The following is an 18,380-nucleotide window of genomic DNA, read 5'->3' as shown; positions in this document are numbered from 1 at the left end:
TCTTGGTAATAGCACAAAGAAGAATTAGAGTGGCTGGTAGAAATTTTGGAGCATAGGTTTTGTTTTAATACAAGGAAGAATTTTCTAATGATTAGGACTTTTCAAAATAAAAGAGACTGATGAAATTGGGCAAAAGAAACACATAGATCTTTGAGGGAGTGTGTTTAAGGATTAAAAAACCCTTAATGAGCATGTGGTAAATGCACTCACTGAGTAGAATATAATTATGGTCTACTTTTTTATTCCAAAATGTTATAGAGATTGTAGATTATGAACTAAGAGCACTCTTCTTTTGAATTGTACTTACTATCTGTGAATACATTCTAGTGAGTTCCTATCCAGACAACCCAATGACCATCAGAAATCTGTATCTACTAAAATACAAATAACAAAATGCTTGTGTAAATTAGTTTGTAGTTTATAAAGTATTTCCGTATGTATAATTTCGTTTAATTGTTTTCACACACTTCCAATAGGTAGAGTAGGGCTTACAATCCTATTTTTATAGAAGAGGAAGTGGAAATTCAGGGATTAAGAGGCTGTTCAACATCATATCTACATAAGCAATGAAGGAGCTAGTGTTTGCATTGTTCGCCTACCTCTGGTAGGTAGCTAGATATCTGCCTGTTTCTTCCAAATAAATAATTACATATGCAAAAAATAAAATAGTAGTGACTATCCAAACAGTATGTAAAATGTCATTCTAAAAACACTAGGGGATAGTCTTGTTTAAAATATCAACATTATCGGGGCGCCTGGGTGGCGCAGTCGGTTAAGCGTCCGACTTCAGCCAGGTCACGATCTCGCGGTCCGTGAGTTCGAGCCCCGCGTCGGGCTCTGGGCTGATGGCTCAGAGCCTGGAGCCTGTTTCCGATTCTGTGTCTCCCTCTCTCTCTGCTCCTCCCCCGTTCGTGCTGTGTCTCTCTCTGTCCCAAAAATAAATAAACGTTGAAAAAAACAAAAATTAAAATATCAACATTATCTCTTACAAAGACTTGGTAGTCTTTTTTTTTTCCCTTTAGAATATTGGTTTTTGTTTTGTTTTGTTTTGTTTTTACATATTGGCTAGAAACTTTTCCTATTCAAGGGTTAATCTGAGAGAATCTTGAAAACACATGGACATTGAAAGCTGTTTGTTTTACAAGGCGATGAGGTTCAAAAGTGTATTCTACGGCCTCATTATTTTCTTTGGTGTTCAACTTGTGTAGATCCTCTGAAAATGCTCCGCTTCCAAGTTACAGAGAGCTCTGCGTCCACACCTTTGGTCTCCCCCAGGAAATATTGAAGCTGGGTTTTTCATTTCTTAAAAAGACAAGGAGAATTGCTTCACAGAACAGGACCAGTTTTGAGATGTCATTGCCCACACAGAACCATTTAACTACATGGTTCAATTTAGGCATTCTTCAAAAATACAAGTGAAAAGGAGGCTCTGTTATAAAATTATGTTTAGGCTTTAAATCAGTCTTTCAAGTTAGCTTATCACATTGACATAAATGTTACTGAAAGCCAAACCAACAAGGTGCTGGCTAAAAGATCAGAAAGAGAGACAGTTGGGGTGATTTTGTTTTCTGTTTTATTTAAGAGAATGTTGTGAATTTGGTTTCAGGATACAGTACTCAAGAGGAATATCACTTAAAACGTAGCCCCAAATCTCGTATTCTGTGCTTTGAATATAATGATTAGTTAGGTGCTTTGTCTTATTTCAAACATTCAGTAACAATCCTAGGATTAGAGGAGGAGCTGATAGAAACATAGAGACAACTACATCCTGTCTCAGGATTTGTCTGTTCTAAGGGATGCAGTTTTTCTCTGCCTCCTACAGATCTGGCGAGGCTTAAGGAAAAACAAAACACTCATAAAGATCAGATAACAGAATAGATCATGAGTTTAGATAAATTCTGTATTCTCTGCTGCACCACACATCAACACGATGTAGTTCCAGTGAGGCTTATGTGATGGAAAGTTTGATATAATTTATTCTATTTCTAAAAAAGAATCAAGGGTCGTGTTTGTATTTTTCTTTGTAGGAAAAGTCACTTTATGTTTACAATGTGTAAAAATCCCACATGCTTATTATAGGGCTTTTAAGGAGTGCAGAAGAAAAGGTTTTAAAAAAAAAAGACACAAGCAATCATCTCAAATTCTGTTAGAAATAAACAATACTGGGGCTCCTGGGTGGCTCAGTTCATTGAGTGTCCGACTCTTGATTTCCGCACAGGTCATGATCTCATGCTTTGTGAGATTGAGCCCTGAGTCAGGCTCAGTGCTATGATGGAGGTTGTTTGGGATTATCTCTCTCCCTCTCTCTTTCTGTCTTTCCCTGATTTGCTCAACATGTGCACATGCACACGCCCTCTCTCTCTCAAAATAAATAAACTTTAATACATAAGAAAAGAAATAAACAATATTAACATTAATTGAAGGTTATTACAGATATCTTTCTATGGAGGTGTTGCTATAAAGATGAATAAATTAACTGTAATAAAGATTATAACTTGTGCACTGTTTAAAATAAAAACATTAAATCGTAATTTTGTTTAATTTATATGAAAACACTAAACTAGGGGCGCCTGGGTGGCTCAGTCGGTTAAGTATCCGACTTCGGCTTAGGTCATGATCTCGCGGACCGTGAGTTCGAGCCCCGCGTCGGGCTCTGTGCTGACAGCTCAGAGCCTGGAGCCTGCTTCGGATTCTGTGTCTCCCTCTCTCTCTGACCCTCCCCCGTTCACGCTCTGTCTCTCTCTGTCTCAAAAATAAATAAACATTAAAAAAATTTTTTTTAAAAACCACTAAACTAAAACTGAACAGTTGTTGAACTTCAGATGAATGCTGTTGCTGCTGTTGGTTTTAGCCACAAGGGGTAATATTTTGTAAACGGGTCTTAAATGTTGAGAACATAGATTGTAAAAGACATTAAAATGTCCCACATACTTTACATCATAAAAGATGAGGACATTCATACTTTTATATTTTCTCTCACGTCCTTTTCCGTACTTCCAAGTATTTATTAGTCATATTATAATTTTGTATTTGCAAGGTTTTAAATTTATGCATATAATTCTCAAACCAAAGTCTTACAATATTTAATGAAAATTTTAAAGTTAAATAGATTCAGTGGTAATCCCTAATCTTATAGGATTTCTGCATTTCTGAGTTCTTTCGTTTGATTCATCAGAATGTTATCTGCAAGTTAGTTAATCAAGCGGGGCTTCCAGATGCTTTATGACTGGGGCTTTTTGTTTTGTTTTGTTTTGTATTTGAGAATTTCTGCATTTATATTTGGACAGCATTTGGTTGGATATAACGTTTTGAGGTCATACCCTCCCCTTCCCTTGGGAAGTCTCTTTGGATGAATGCAAACATTCTTCGTCTACCTGTAGAATTCATAAGTTAAACTGAACATACTTCAGTATGGAACATCTGCATTCAATTTTCCTGAAACATGAAATGTTTTTCATATATTCACTTATTTTTTTTTTCCATTTCAGGGAAATTTTCTTATATTATATCTACAAAGTTTTTTGAAAATCTATTTGGAATTTTTCACAAGTACTTTCTCTTGTAGTTTTTTGGAAGGGTTCTTCTGCTTCTTGCTTTTTCTGATTTATTTGGTGTTAAATTTGGTTTGTCCTAAATTTATTTCCATTGGTCTGCTATCTACCTTTTCATCTCATTCAGTTGTTCTGAATTCTTGTATGCGGGCTCTTATTTAATTCAATTCATGTTTTTATTAAATAAATTTACAACATGAAACACTTATGGGAATTCTCTCCAGTATCACTGGTTTATATTTTCTACTAGAGTCAACTTTTTCTGTCTCTTTTCATGAAATGTAATAGAAGTTCTTTACCCTATGTTTGCAGGGTTGTTATGTCATTTCTTGCTTATGCTGAGCTAATTCTGTCTAACACTTCTCTTTGCTCTGAAAAAAAATGTGAGTGAATTCTTGTCTACCTTCTAAACAAATCTGACAGTAGCTTTCTATCTTTCTACACCACAGTCTGAGGTTCAGCTCACATATTTTATGTACACACCTTACTATATTTTGAGGGTAAAGGGCTGTGGGTATAGAGGTGGAACTGTTAACTTTGTATTACAGTGCATGGGTTATTCCTTCCTTGGATGTTTTTTAGAAAATCTACTGAGGAAGGCTTGTTTCTTTCTTTCTTTCTTTCTTTCTTTCTTATTTCTTTCTTTTTTTTTAAAGATTTTTATTTTTAAGTAATCTACACGTAACATGGGCCTCGAACTCACAACCCAGAAATCAAGAGTCACGTGTTTTACTGGGCGAGCCAGGGGCGCCCCAAGGAAGTTTTCTAACTGGTTGGGATTGAATCCCCTTTCACAGAGGAACGTCTGAGGCCTCACATCATGGGGTCTCTACAGTTAGGGAGACAACTTTACTGTGGGCTTCCCAATATTCATATATTCTTGGGGTGTCAAAAGGATTAGAAGTTATGTCTTGTTAGGTCAGACTTCCTGGCTTTTTTCTTCAACAATTAGATTATAAAATGTATGGCATTCTGTCATCTTTTTTTCATCAGCCTGTTGGTATGTTTTGATTTCTGTTTTCTTATTTATTTTTTAACGTCCAATTGCTACAGGTAGAACTTACACACGACAAAATGCACCTGTTTTAACTATACTGTTTTCTCAGATGTGTATACCTACTTGACCCCAGCACGGACAAGATATAGGACATTTTCATCACCCCCAAAAGTTCTATTCTGCTATCTGGAGACAACCCCACTTCCCACACAAAACCCCAGGAAACAGCAAACTGGCTTTTTGTCGTCACATTAGTTCAATCTTTTCTAGATTTTATAAAAATGGGATCTTATAGCACGTACTCTTTCATGCCTGACTTCTTTCATTTGGAGGTTTTTGAGATTCATCTATGCTGGTGCATGTGTCAGAATTCCATTCCATTTTATTGCTGAGTTCTATTCTTTGGTGTGGACACACCAAAATTCATTTATTGACTCACCAGTTGAAAGGCATTTGGGGTCTGGGGCGCCTGGGTGGCTCAGTCAGTTAAACATCTGACTTTGGCTCGGGTCATGATCTCACAGTTCGTGGGTTCAAGCCCCGCATTGGGCTCTGTGCGGACAGCTTGGAGCCTGGAGCCTGGAGCCTGCTTCTGATTCTGTCTCTCTCTCTCTCTCTCTGCCCTTCCCCCACTCATGTTATGTCTCTCTCTCAAAGAGTAAATAAACATTAAATTTTTTAAAAAAGGCATTTGGGTTGTTTCCAGTCTCAGGCTATTCCAAAGAAAGCTCCTATGAACATTATTGTATTAGTCTTTGTTATGGACACATGTTTGGCATTTTCTGAGCTAGCACGTTGTGGCTGAATCACTGCATTGGATACTAAATTTATGTTTACCTCCTAAGACTCTCAAAATATTCTCCAAAATGATGTACCTTTTACATTCTCACCAATAATGTCTAAGAGCTCCTATTGTTTAACATTATGCGCAGTGTTTTGTATTATTGATATTTTAGATTTTATTTATTAAAATTTTATTGATATTTTAGATTATATTTTAGATTTTATTTATTTTAATGTGTACTACATTAAAATACTAAAGTACTACCACTACTACATAGTGGTACCTTATTGTGGTTTTATTTTCCATTTCTCTTATGACTAACAGTGTTGAGCCACTTTTCATATGCTTATTGGTCATTTATATATGTTTCTTTTTAATTGTTCAAAGTTTTGTTCATTGTTTCATTGGGTTACTTGTTTTCTTTTTTTAAGTTTTTTAAGTTTATTTATTTATTTTGAGAAAGCACACACACAAGAGCGAGCGAAGGGGGCGGGGTGTAGAGAGAGAGAGACGGAGAGAATCCCAAGCACATTCTGTGCTGTCAGTGTGGACCCTGATGCAAAGCTCGAACTCAAGAACCATGAGATCATGATCTCAGTCAAAGTCAAGAGTTAGACACTTAACCGACTGAGCCACCCAGGCGCCCAAGTTCTTTATATTTTTAAAGAATTCTTTATACTTAAGATAGAAGCTTCTTGTCAGATACATTTTACAAATAATTTCTCCTAGTCTGTGGAGATTTTCATTTTCATTTTTTAATTGTATTTTTTGAAGACCATTTTATCATTTTTGTTTATTTTGTGCTTTTGATATTCTGTGTAGGAAATTTTTGCCTACCCAAGAGCTCTTTCTCCTGTTTTTTTTTTTTTTTTTTTTTTTTTGTAAAGAATGTAAAGACTGTAAAGGGTACATCATTTTGGAGAATATTTTGAGAGTCTTATGAGATAAACATAAATTTAGTATCCAATGCAGTGATTCAGCCACAACGTGCTAGCTCAGAAAATGCCAAACATGTGTCCATAACAAAGACTAATACAATAATGTTCATAGGAGCTTTCTTTGGAATAGCCTTTTTTTTTTCCCTAAAAAGTTTACAGTTTTCAGCTTTTATATGTAGGTTGATGATCCATTTTGAGTAAATTCTTGTGTGTGTTAAGAGGTAAATATCTAGGTTCATTGTTTTTCACATGAATATCAAGTTATTCAAGAACCATTTGACTAAAAAAACAAAACAAAAACAAAAAAACAACCTACCTTTTTCCTATTGAATTGCCCTGGAATGTTTGTTGAAAATCATTAGATCATATACTGGCTATTTCTGGACTCTGAATTCTGTTTCATTGATGTTCATATTTAGCCTTTCTCTCGTATCACTCTCTGTTATCATAGTTTTATGATAGATCTTGAAATAAAAGCATGTAAGTCCCAAAATTTTGTCATTTTTTTTTCTTTTCCCCAAATTATTTAGGGTAGTCTAAGTTCATTTCATTTATATATATATATATATATATATATATATATATATATATATATATAGTTAAATCAACTTGTCAATTAAATTTGCAAAGGAAGACTTCTCACCCATAATAAATCATCATGTTAATATAATTTGTTTTTATCAACTACAGTGATATATAAATAATACCCTCTTATTTATAGATGCATCTGGGTAGACATTTACACACTGCTCAGATATGCAGAAATGTAACTGAATTTCTAGACCATTCCTAATATTCCTAACCAGCTCCCGGTCCCAGGTGAGAGCAGAACTTTCTACTTCAAAGTTACCTGTTTCTGGTTTAAAGCTTAGTCTTTTAAGGAAAAATATTTACCTTTTCAGGATTTCTCCTCTTTCTGTCTCTTCTTCTTTTTTCTCCAGGGGTAATCAGGAAATATGGGGTAGCATAGGCTGGAGAGGGTGGGAGGTTTGTTGGGGTGATATCATTATAGAATAGAGGCCTGAACGACGTCAGCAGGAATGGAGAGGAGACAATAAATATGAGTCAAGCTGCCATACGAGAGAGGGTCACAGCCATGTCCCGAGGTCACCAGCCCCAGTCATGCTGTCATCACATGAGCCATTAGGTTTGCCCTTTTCTAGATCCTTTTTCATATATTTACAGTAAATTAGCAAGTTTGCTGACAGCACTTCTGTTACTTTATGCTGTGAAATCTCAAAAAAAACAAAAAAAAAACCAAAACCAACAACTAGTTTCCTGATTTATTCTAGCAGCAAAGCTTTTTAAAGATTTCATCTACGTATAATACTCTATTCACTCTTACCTGCAAGGCAGCAGACAGCGCAGCGGATTTAAGCCGCTTTAGCGCCTTAGTACAGATTCCAGTGCCACCTTGTGGTGTTTTAGGGAATTACAGGCTGATGATTTCCTTCCAGCATTTCTCCCTGGTTGTGAAATTGATTTTCGTTATTTCAAGAAAGACATCTTTTTTTTTGAAAAGCAAATTTTATTTTTAATGTTTAATTAAGTTTTTTAATGTTTATTTATTTCTGTGAAGAGAGAGACAGAACGCAAGCGGGAGAGGGACAGAGACAGAGGGAGACACAGATTCCCAAGCAGGCTCCAGGCTCTGAACTGTCAACACAGAGCCCAACGCGGGGCTCCGATTCATGAACTAGGAGATCATGACCTGAGCTGAAGTCGGATGCCCAACCGACTGAGCCACCCAGACGCCCCTTTAATATTTGATTTTAAAACTTTTATTTTTAATAAAACTTAGCTGTAATTTTTCGTGTGTTTAAAAGGACTTTGTATGTAAACATAATGGGCCCCTTTCAAGTTATTATTTTATACGAATTCTGATTTACATCTCTACAAGTCTTCACAGGATGTTTAAATTTTGAATGCTATAGATTTTAGGTCATTGCTAGCTGTGTTTAGTGTAGTGTGATGCCAATTGCTTTTTCTTTATTTAAAGTTAGGTACTTTAAGGTCTCTGTACAAAATAATGCATTTAAAACTCAACAAAGATATACTGATTTTAATTAAAAGAAAAAGGAAGTTAGAAATGAAGAATGTAAAGGTCCTTGTATATTACCCAATGGTTTACTCATTGTTTCACTTATTAAAGGGGGAAATAATTTTATTTTAGACATTGAAAATTTATTATCTCTAAAAGGTCAATAAAAGATGTTCAATTTAATTAAAAAGCTAATATTCCAAGTGCCTGAGTAGCTTGTGTGTGTAAGAGAGCGAGTAATTAAAGGCATAAATAAATGAAGAAGATCCAATATTAAAAGTGTAAATGCCTCAACTCGAAATTAATTGGTTGGTAATTACCAAAACCACTGAAATAGCTTCTTGGGATGTTGTGGGAGCCAAATACCTGCTGGTTACCCATGATAATCTCTGGGAAGACCCATGGATTTATTCATGTAAATCCTGGTGGTGTTCCAACACTTCCTTACACTTCTTTTTTTCAGGAATCAATAACACAAAACTTAACATTTAATCAAAGACATCACTTGAAGAGTATCTTTTCAAGCAGATTGTATCATTCTTCTGGGATCTCTTCTTCCTTTCTTGGACATTAATGTGTTTTTTTAGAGTGGCAAGTAGAAGCAAGAGTATTTTTTTCTCAGTAGAATTTTTAGAACACTGGTCCAGTTCCAGATTTGTTACATTTATTATCTCTTAGGCAAGCCAAAACAAGGCAGCCAGCAGGGGTCAGGCTTTTCAACTGTGTGGAATTGAAATTTCTGTCTCTTACAAAAAAGCCTACAGATTTCTTCATTACGCCATTCGCGTTACATTCAGCAGAACTGAACGTGTACTGAGTTACGTTGTTACCTAGAGCCAAAACACATAAGCAAGGAGTTGTGAGGCTGGGGAAGCTTTCTGAGTCAAAATTATTTGTCTAGGGTATTACCCATCTGGTACTACAATAAGGAATTTCATTCTTTCCAAAAGACTCCTTACTTGGCATGTATTTCTTCTGGCAATTGCTGATGGGTTTATCAATCCTTTACGTTAGGTTTTCTATGTGTGTAAAAATGGACCAGCGTGAGGTCTATTTTAGAATGTTGAACAGTGATGGAAATGTGTCATGCTTTTGTTCTGAACCTGACTAATTGTGGTTACTTTAATTTCAGGACCTGGCCTTTCATTATCAAAAGCCCCAAGCAGTATAAAAACCTCTCTTTCATGGACGCAATGAATAAATTTAAATGGGCTAAAAAGGAAGGTCTCTCCTTCAACAAGCTTGTCCTTAGCTTGCCGGTGAACGTGAGATGCTCCAAGACGGACAACGCGGAGTGGTCGGTGAGCCCTACTTTGTTTGAATCTTCGGAGAAGCCAGATGTCACATGTTACCTAATCCCCTCCAGGCAAAATCTAAGGAACGGACAAATATCCATGAATCCGATGTTTCAGTTGTCGTTTGATATGTCTGATAATTTACTTGTTCCATAACTGCTCGGGTTGACCGAAAACTCCTGATTCCACTCCCTTTGAAGAGGGAGATTGGCTGTTAAGCTAAGGCTGGAATGAAGCGGGGATAGGATGAGATGAGAGCTTCGAGAAGCAACAGAGCCTGGTTTGTGTCTCTCCATCCCAAAGGCGCATCTGGCTTTCTTCTCCACCTCCCTCAGAATCCCTCAGGCTCCAACTCCTTTGACCTTTGACTCCTTAAGCAGCCACCCATGCCACCCACCCCTTTTACCCTGCAGAAGTCGGGGGTGGGGTGGGGTGGAGGGGTATTGAGTGAGCCTGGCCGCGAACCTGCTCTTCAATCACTGGCATTGTTTACTTTTTCATTTTCAGATTCAAGGGATGACAGCATTACCTCCACACGTGGAAAGACCGTATAAAGCAGAGCCCTTGGTGTGTGGAACCTCTTCTTCCTCTTCTCCGCCCAGAAACCACCCTCTTGAGCTGCTCGTGTGTTTCATGGTACTCTGCAGCCTGTGGCACAGCACACACTTGTGGTCATAATTCTGTGCTGGGGGACAGTGTTTTCTGTGATCCGAACGTGTCAGGTCAAAGACACTTTGGACATGAAGAGCAGAGCGTGAGGAGTGTGGAGACCTTCCCGTCACACACGCCCTTCCTCCCTACACCATCCTTCCCCGTCTACCCGAGAGATGCCGATTGGGTTCTCTTTCTTTTGCTCAGATACGTCTGATAAAATGTATCCATTGCCAATAAAGCAAAACTGGGCTGACTTAACACCACCTTTTTAAAAATTCGGACAAAGTCAAGTGGAAGTGAAAGAGTGTCTGATTTCCTTCCATATTTCATGTTATGTGAACACTCATCATCGCCATTTCACTTTTTACTTGATCATTTGGCTTCTATCTTCCTTTCTCAGAAGACTTCCATCTTAACAGCGTAAAAGGAAGCACTCTCTCTTCCCGTGTCCCTTCCTCTTTCTTGTTCTTTGGGTGTGACTTCCCCAGGGCAACAATGGTTCTTTCTGTGTTTCATTGTCAATCCAATGGGAGTGGGAAAAACCAATGGGCCCCTTACCTCTGTGCTTTTTGAAGATGCCCATTCTAGTTTCTTGGTTTATCTGAGTCTCTTGGTACCCCCAAATGACCCCAAACCCATCTCAAAGCATTTCTTTATCCTTCCCTGCTCTGCACTGGACAGGTGAGTTTATCTCGAGCTCTATCACTCTCTAAAAAGAAAGAAGCTGTAAGAAACACGGAAATGGTATATGGTGGACTGTAGGCTGAGGAGAAGATGTAGCTGGCTGCAAACCCCATGCTGTGAGGGGTCCTTTATGAGGTGTCAGGTCAAAGGGGGATAGTCTGAGCCAACCTAGGGGGGCGTGAGGTCCCTGCAGTGACTCCCTGACCACGTTGGGTGTCACACGTGCCGCATCCTGGCTCAATTGGAGTCGCAGTTGCTGTTGTAGATTTATTTTTTATATTAGTTGATGAACTAACTTTCCTTAGTAGAATGTCACCAGTGGAAGATCTTGTCTCCTTTTAGGTTCCTTGGTATAGTTCAGCCAAATCTTGTTGTGTGTCCTTTCCTCATTTCTTAAGCAAAGTCTTTTGGGATCGTATGAATAAACTCAATAAAATTAAGTTTTTGCGTGGTATCTTGTATGCTCCTTGAGAGAAGCAAGAGATCCAGTACTGATGTTTCCAGCCAAATTGATTGAAAATGTTGCATTTTGTATTCCATTCTTTTAAGCCCTTTCTCTCCTGCAAACAATATCGTCTTTTGAATAAATACCGTATTTTAGAGTGTTTCCTTTCTGGTTGTCAGAATTTATCCACTTACTGAAATGTTTGTACTATTTATGAGGCGTATCTCATAGTTTACTTGTTTTTATTTCATAAGTGCTATATCGAATTCTGTGATTTTCCATGCAGATATTTATACGAGGAACACGATAATCCCAAACTCTCCGTTTGAAATTTCGTGTTTATTTTACTGCAGAATGTCTGAATTTGAGATGCCAGAGTAAATGGATTTCCTTTGGAACTTCCATAGTGATATGTTTGTTTTCAGTGTTCTGAGTCAGGAAGGTGAATCTACAGGCTAGAAAGGGATACACAGCTTTTGGCCGCTTGCGTTGGTGGAACCAGGGAATCAACCTCTTCAGCTGATGTTGCAAAGAATAAAGCTGACATTCTTTTTCTCTTAGGAATTCTCATGAATATGTATGTGTTTGAGGCACAGGACTCTCTGTTTGAAATTAGGATAGGCTATCTGTTGAAAATCTGGTAGGATTCTGATCAATTCTAAATTAGTTTGTTCTTACAATGAGCAGACCTTCCTGAACAGCCCCGGCTTTTTTGCTGCTGCCCTTGGTCAAGTTGCATTACCTGTCTCCTAGGCCAGCAGGAAGGAGTGCCTGAGACCAGTGGAGGATGGAGTGTCCACGTCTGGTGATCCCTGCTTTGATTCTTAATGCAGGAAGGGTGGGAAAAACATGTGATAAGGCCAATATTCATCAAAGCCATGTGAGGTTGAGGGTATTTGGGGTGATCATTTTTTTTCTGAGGTGGTCTCAGGCAGGATCAAGAGAGTCCTAGTGATAATAAAACAGATGCGATGCACAGAGGCAGACCTATTAAGAACTTTGAACTTCAATTTTAATGGCTATGGAGACCAATGATGAATAGCAAACAGGACAACGTAAGGGAGCACTGGAAGTGCCCTGTACATGATGACACCGTACGATTTGCTCACCCAAACTCATTGTTGGACACATAGGCCGTCTGTTTTTCAGTATGATAAACTTTGCTGTGATTATAAGTATCTTCTTCCAATAAATTACTTTGAATGAAATTACAGAATTAGTAGTTGTATTTTTCAAGAATTTTAAACTAGTAACTGTAAGTTGAACTTAGATGAATATTGCCAGATGTCTTCAACTTGTTTAAGTTTTTTCAAATGGTTCAGAGTTCTGTCATCTATCTGTCTATATCTATCTATCTATCTATGTATCTACAGTAAGAGAATGATAATTCAAATATAGTAAAATGGTCACAATTGAAGACTTTGGGTGAAGGGTTTTTAAAAATCTCTTCTTTGGCGTTTGAAATTATTTCAGAATACAAAGTTACAAATGTGAATGAAATAATTAAGGACCCACCGACAGCACAGTGACCCAGGTGGTCTTTCTCCACTAGGCATTAGCCCACCATTTTGGAGAGGCGAGAAGAGAAGTAGGGTTGGGACTATTCCTCACATGCCGCTGGGGGATTATTCCTCAGTTTGCCGGTTCTGGCTACAGATGGGCATATGCCTAGTTTGGAGGTCCAGAACAAAGGGCTTGAAAAATCCAGGGAGTGAGGAAGGACCCCCAAAACAAAAGAGCAAGAGGTCTTGGAGATTGGAATCATTCAAAAATATTTATAATTTATTTGTGTTTTTCCCTGATTATAAACCTAATGTGTAATAATGCCTATTCGCTGAAGGAAATCTAGAAAATATGGTAACTTTGAAAAAGGAAATAGCAAAATCTGTTAGCCCTATTACCTAGAGAATTAACCTTTTGGTGCATATGCTTCTAGTATATGTCCATGAAAGGATATCTGTGGGAATCCATATGTTGATACAAGCTAGCACTAGCTAATGCAACAAATACCAAAATATGAGTGGTTTAACACAGCAAGGTTTGTTTCATGTTTATTTAATAGTTCAATGCATGTGACTCATTTGGTAACTGACTCTACTTGTTAAGGTGATTCAGGTACTCGAGAACTGGTGACTCCGTCAACCCCAGATCCTAAGGGTCCTGTGCATTCACCTTGCTAATGGAGAGATACATGATCTAAAAGTGACATAAATCACTTCCAGATTCACTCTGTCAGTTAAAATTAGTCACATGGCCTCACTAGGATGTAAAAGGGGCTGGGTGTATAATGCTTAATTATAAGCTGCCTGTAGCAAAAAAGAGGAGAAGCTGTCTCTGCTGAAATATATATTTTTAGCACAATTGACTTTCATCTAGCTCAGTGATTCCAAGAGTTTTGAGTTGGAAACAATCAGACCAGTAGAGGGGTGCCAACTACACATTTTGTCAAATGGAGCACTAATCAGAATAACTGCTGTTTCACAAATGCCATTGAAAGCCTGCTTGGAACCAGGCTCTACCCTAGAGTGTTGGCCTCAGAACTCAAAAGCAGATATTGTCTCTGCCGTGATGGAGATGATAGTCTTGTGATGAGGCTCATAGCTGACTGAGTGAGCTAAAATCTCCCATCACCAACATTTCGCTTTGAAAAGCGGAAGTATTCAGAATAAATGCCAGTCCTTCCACTTGAATAGATTGAGCTTTGTGAAAAGCTTATTCATCATCAAGGACCATCCTTTTTCCATAGACTTGGACCATGAATCTAGTTTATATCTTAGTTTGATCATCTAAGCCCTACGAAATCAAGTTGTGTACTACGAAACATCTCCCAAGTCCAGCATAGTCAAACTGGTACTTCATGAGCAGAAAACGGATAATTGAATAGACTGACGGCAGCAACCCTTACTCCCCTGGCTAGAGCTGTGTTCTCTGGAAAATATAAAAAGTCATGGAAAACTATTTCAGGGTTAAACAGGCTTACAACAGAACTCTTCAGAGTCTTTAAAATATAAATACACAAGGGGCCCCTGGGTGGCTCAGTTGGTTGAGCGACTGACTTCGGCTCAGGTCACGATCTCGTGGTTCACGAGTTCGAGCCCTGCATCAGGCTCTGTGCTGACAGCTCAGAGCCTGGAGCCTGCTTCTGATTCTGTGTCTCCCTCTCTCTGCCCCCCCCCACTTGCATTCTCTCTCTCTCTCTCTCTCAAAAATAAGTAAGCATTAAAAAAATAAAATAAAAGGGGCGCCTGGGTGGCGCAGTCGGTTAAGCGTCCGACTTCAGCCAGGTCACGATCTCGCCGTCTGTGAGTTCGAGCCCCGCGTCGGGCTCTGGGCTGATGGCTCAGAGCCTGGAGCCTATTTCCGATTCTGTGTCTCCCTCTCTCTCTGCCCCTCCCCCGTTCATGCTCTGTCTCTCTCTCTTCCAAAAATAAATAAACGTTGAAAAAAAAATTTTTTTAATAAAAAAAAATAAAAAAAATAATAAAATAAAATATAAATCTACATTTGAAAGTCCAAGAGAAGTTGTGTAATACGAAACATCTCCCAATGTACCATGCTGTGGTGAAGCAACATTCACCAAGAAACATACTTTGGGGCACACTACCTTCCTGGCAGAACATCTTCAGGTTTCTGTAACAAGGTTTTGGAAGATTCCAAACTGTTCATGGGCAACTACAAAACATAGCCCGACAGTCCTAGGCCTTTCATGTGTGCTCACTGGTCTATTCCTTCCTTCCGGTTCTTATTTTGCCAACACACAAACACTACATTTTTATCAATCTAGAGGTAGTATAATACATAGAGAGAGTTCTAAAAAGGAATTTAAGAGGAAATAGTAAAAGGAAATATACTAAAACAAATTACATGGGATGAATAAGGTATTTGAGAAAAGTTGACAAATAAGGCTGTCTTTGGAAAGTTCACGATCGATAGACATAGACTAATGGTGTGCAACTGACGGAATACAAAAAAAAAAAAAAAAGATATTGGAAAAGGTGGGGAATAATCTACAAGTGTAGGATGCAAGCCTGAGTTGAACCAATTGCCTCCTTAATAATTTTAAATAACCCTATTAAATATCCACAAGCAAAATAATGCTGTGCATTTATATAATGCTTTGGAACTTGCAGTGTTTTCACAACATTTCTCATTTAATTACAACTGCTCTTATAAGTGAATGCTTATATTCAGAAAAGCTAAATAGACAGCATGGAATCATGGGAGACCCGTTTCAATCACTTTACAAACTACACGTGGATAAGTCAGACCCAAATTACTTGGACTTACTAAGTTTTTGTCTTCTCACTGATAAAGTGGGAATAATAATATCTAACCTTATAAAGTTGCTTGTGGACTAAAAGTGGTGATGAAGATATAGCACCTGGCACACCGAGCTGTCAAGGTTAGTTTTCTTCCTCTCTTTTCAAGATCTCACACTGAGATGCACACTCTCTGACCAGAAATGGAGATTTTTTTTCTCTTACTTTTCAGATATAATCAACTAAAATTTGACTTTACCCAAACCACTTTGGCTGAGTGAATGATACTTAATCAAATGAATATTAGATATGAGTGAGTTTGACAATCACTCACTCAAAAGAATCTCTCATGACTGCTTGTTATGTCTTATGTTTCTGAGGAGGAAAAACATCATATTTTGCTTTTTTTTTTCCTCTTGGAAATAATCTCTTCTCACTGAAATGCTAGTTCAGAGTTAAAATGAACCAGTTTACCTTTCTTGTCTTTCATATGATTAGTTTTGTATGTGAATGGCTATAAATTCTGCTTTTTTATTGCTTTGTGAAACATTTTCTTCCATGTTTGATTACCAGTAACTTCACGTCACCTTGAGCAATTATTCCATAAGTTGACTTCTTTTAATAGTGTACATCTGGAAAAACAAGCTTTTCCAAACATATAGTGATATTCTGTTAAGCAAGAATAAGGAAAAATAGGGAAATTAAAGAGTGGTGTGGGAGAAGGATCTGTATTACAAGGAAAGTATTTCTATTAGCCACTAGAGGGCGTTCTGTGTATCTGCTGGTCTTTTCAGAACCTGGTCTGACCTTTCACACCAACTCTACTTCCTTCCCTTTTACTTTTATTGGAGTTCTTTCTTTCTTTCTTTTTATTTTTTGAGAGAGAGGGAGAGAGAGCGAGCAAGCAAGAGAGAGCTGGGGAGGGCAGAGAGAGAGAGAGGGAAACACAGAATCCAAAGCAGGCTCCAGGCTGAGCTATTAGCACAGACCTCACAGACCACGAAATCATGACCTGAGCTGAAGGTGGATGCTTAACCATCCGAGCCACCCAGGTGCTCCTATCGGAGCTAATTCTAATTTCAATTACCTGAAGCTTAAACTTTCTTTCTGAGGGTTTAGCTCCAAGATCAATCTTAAGTCTGTTAAGCTTTTACAGAGATGATTCTAAGCTTCCTTTTAAAATTTCCAAATTGCTGTTTTACTGTAGCTTGCCTTTCATACTTCACCTTCCATTTTGAAATTATTTGGTTCTTTAACCTTCTGTTCTCTCATTTCTCACTTTTTTGGTTTTGTTTTCTAATTTAATTTCCACTTTTAATTTGGATCTAACCATCTTGATCACTACTTCCCAGTCTCTTTATTACTTCGTCCATTAGTTCTTGATTCTTTAAAAGTAGACTTTAACAGCTAGAAGCCCTTCAGCAGAAATCATGAGCAGTTGTGAGGATGCACTTTGCAAACAAGAGGCAGTGGAGGAATTTCCCCCCCTAAAACTCTCTGAATCTACATCACTGGCTCCGTGTAAAGGATTTCCCAGGACAGTTGAGGAAAATTCTCCAATGCTTAATGTCACAGATGCTAGAGTCATAGATTCCATCACTCAGCACAGTGGATTTGTTAGAATGGTGTTGCTTTCCATAGATCCATTCAGTCCTCATATGAAGTACTCTGTTCTTTAAAACTCCATAGTCTCCAAGTTATAAAACCACAGGGTTTGGAGTTAATTTTGACAATTTCATACTCCGGTCAGGAGCCATATACAGTAATTGCACTTGGAGAACTGGGCAAATACGGTATACTGAGCCTACTTCTCAGGTTGCCAGTTTTCTTCTGTTGCTTTTGTGATTCCTCATTAGCTACAGAAATTCTCTCTCTCCTTCTCTTAAAATCTCTATTTTTATGGTTAACAGAGATTTCCTGCAGTCCGTCTTTTCTTACTTGAGATGTGATTGTACATATGGGCTCTGCAAGAACTCTATGCATCCTTTAAACAAATTTAACTTTTCATCAGTCATTCAACCTTGAGTCAGACACTCTGCTACAGACTTGAAATACACTGGTAAACAAAAAAAGCTGAAACCCAAATATAGTGAGAAAAACAGAGGTTGTAGGTTGGATTTTTACGACTCTAATTTTTGAGCCCCTTTTTATAGCTAATATAGCATCAATTCTGATGACCATAGGACATAGTTTCTTTTCACCTATAGTACACATCTTTACTTGCAATATTTGACAGGTATATTGTATACAGCTAAGTTTTCTATTTCCCCTCAATGTCAGCGGTATTTTTAGAAATTTTAACTTATTTTTGGTATTATCTGTAGATGAATTTATTTAAATCAATAGTTTAAAAGAGCTTTCTTTGGAGCACCTGGGTGGCTCAGTCAGTTAAGCATCTGACTCTTGGTTTTGGCTCAGGTCATGATCTCAGGGTTCGTGAGTTCAAACGCCACGTCGGACTCTGCACTGATGGAGCACTGCTTGGGATTTTCTTTCTCTCCCTCTCTCTCTGCCCCTCCCTCACTCATGTTCTCTCTGTCTCTCAAAATAAATAAATAAACTTAAAAAAATAAAAGAGCTTTCTTTAAGATATGCCTGGATCTCTAATAAAAATTTTATTTTTCATGTGATTTGGTCCTATCCTATTCTATCTAGTTTATAAATTATATTCTTGAACACTCTACCTACCAGAATGAAAAGGGACCTGGGGGCCGGGATGTGTGAGCAGAGAG

The 18,380-nt window shown here is 37.9% G+C and overlaps 1 protein-coding gene across 1 annotated transcript in view; it reads left to right on the top strand.

Annotated features, from left to right (window-relative positions):
- MOXD1 (monooxygenase DBH like 1) overlaps positions 1–12,597 on the top strand; it is a 93,365-nt gene extending 80,768 nt beyond the window's left edge. Inside the window, exons 11-12 of the mRNA XM_045499639.1 lie at positions 9,444–9,612; positions 10,114–12,597. Coding sequence (XP_045355595.1) covers positions 9,444–9,612; positions 10,114–10,284 — 340 coding nt within the window. The 3' untranslated portion in view covers positions 10,285–12,597. The remainder of the gene's footprint in view (positions 1–9,443; positions 9,613–10,113) is intronic.
- The last annotated feature ends 5,783 nt before the right edge of the window (positions 12,598–18,380 follow it).

This window comes from Leopardus geoffroyi, chromosome B2, assembly GCF_018350155.1.
Source record: "Leopardus geoffroyi isolate Oge1 chromosome B2, O.geoffroyi_Oge1_pat1.0, whole genome shotgun sequence".
In the NCBI taxonomy this organism is placed as follows: Eukaryota; Metazoa; Chordata; class Mammalia; order Carnivora; family Felidae; genus Leopardus; species Leopardus geoffroyi.
Note: the sequence above shows the minus strand (reverse complement) of the source record. Positions and strands in the feature narration are given on the sequence as shown.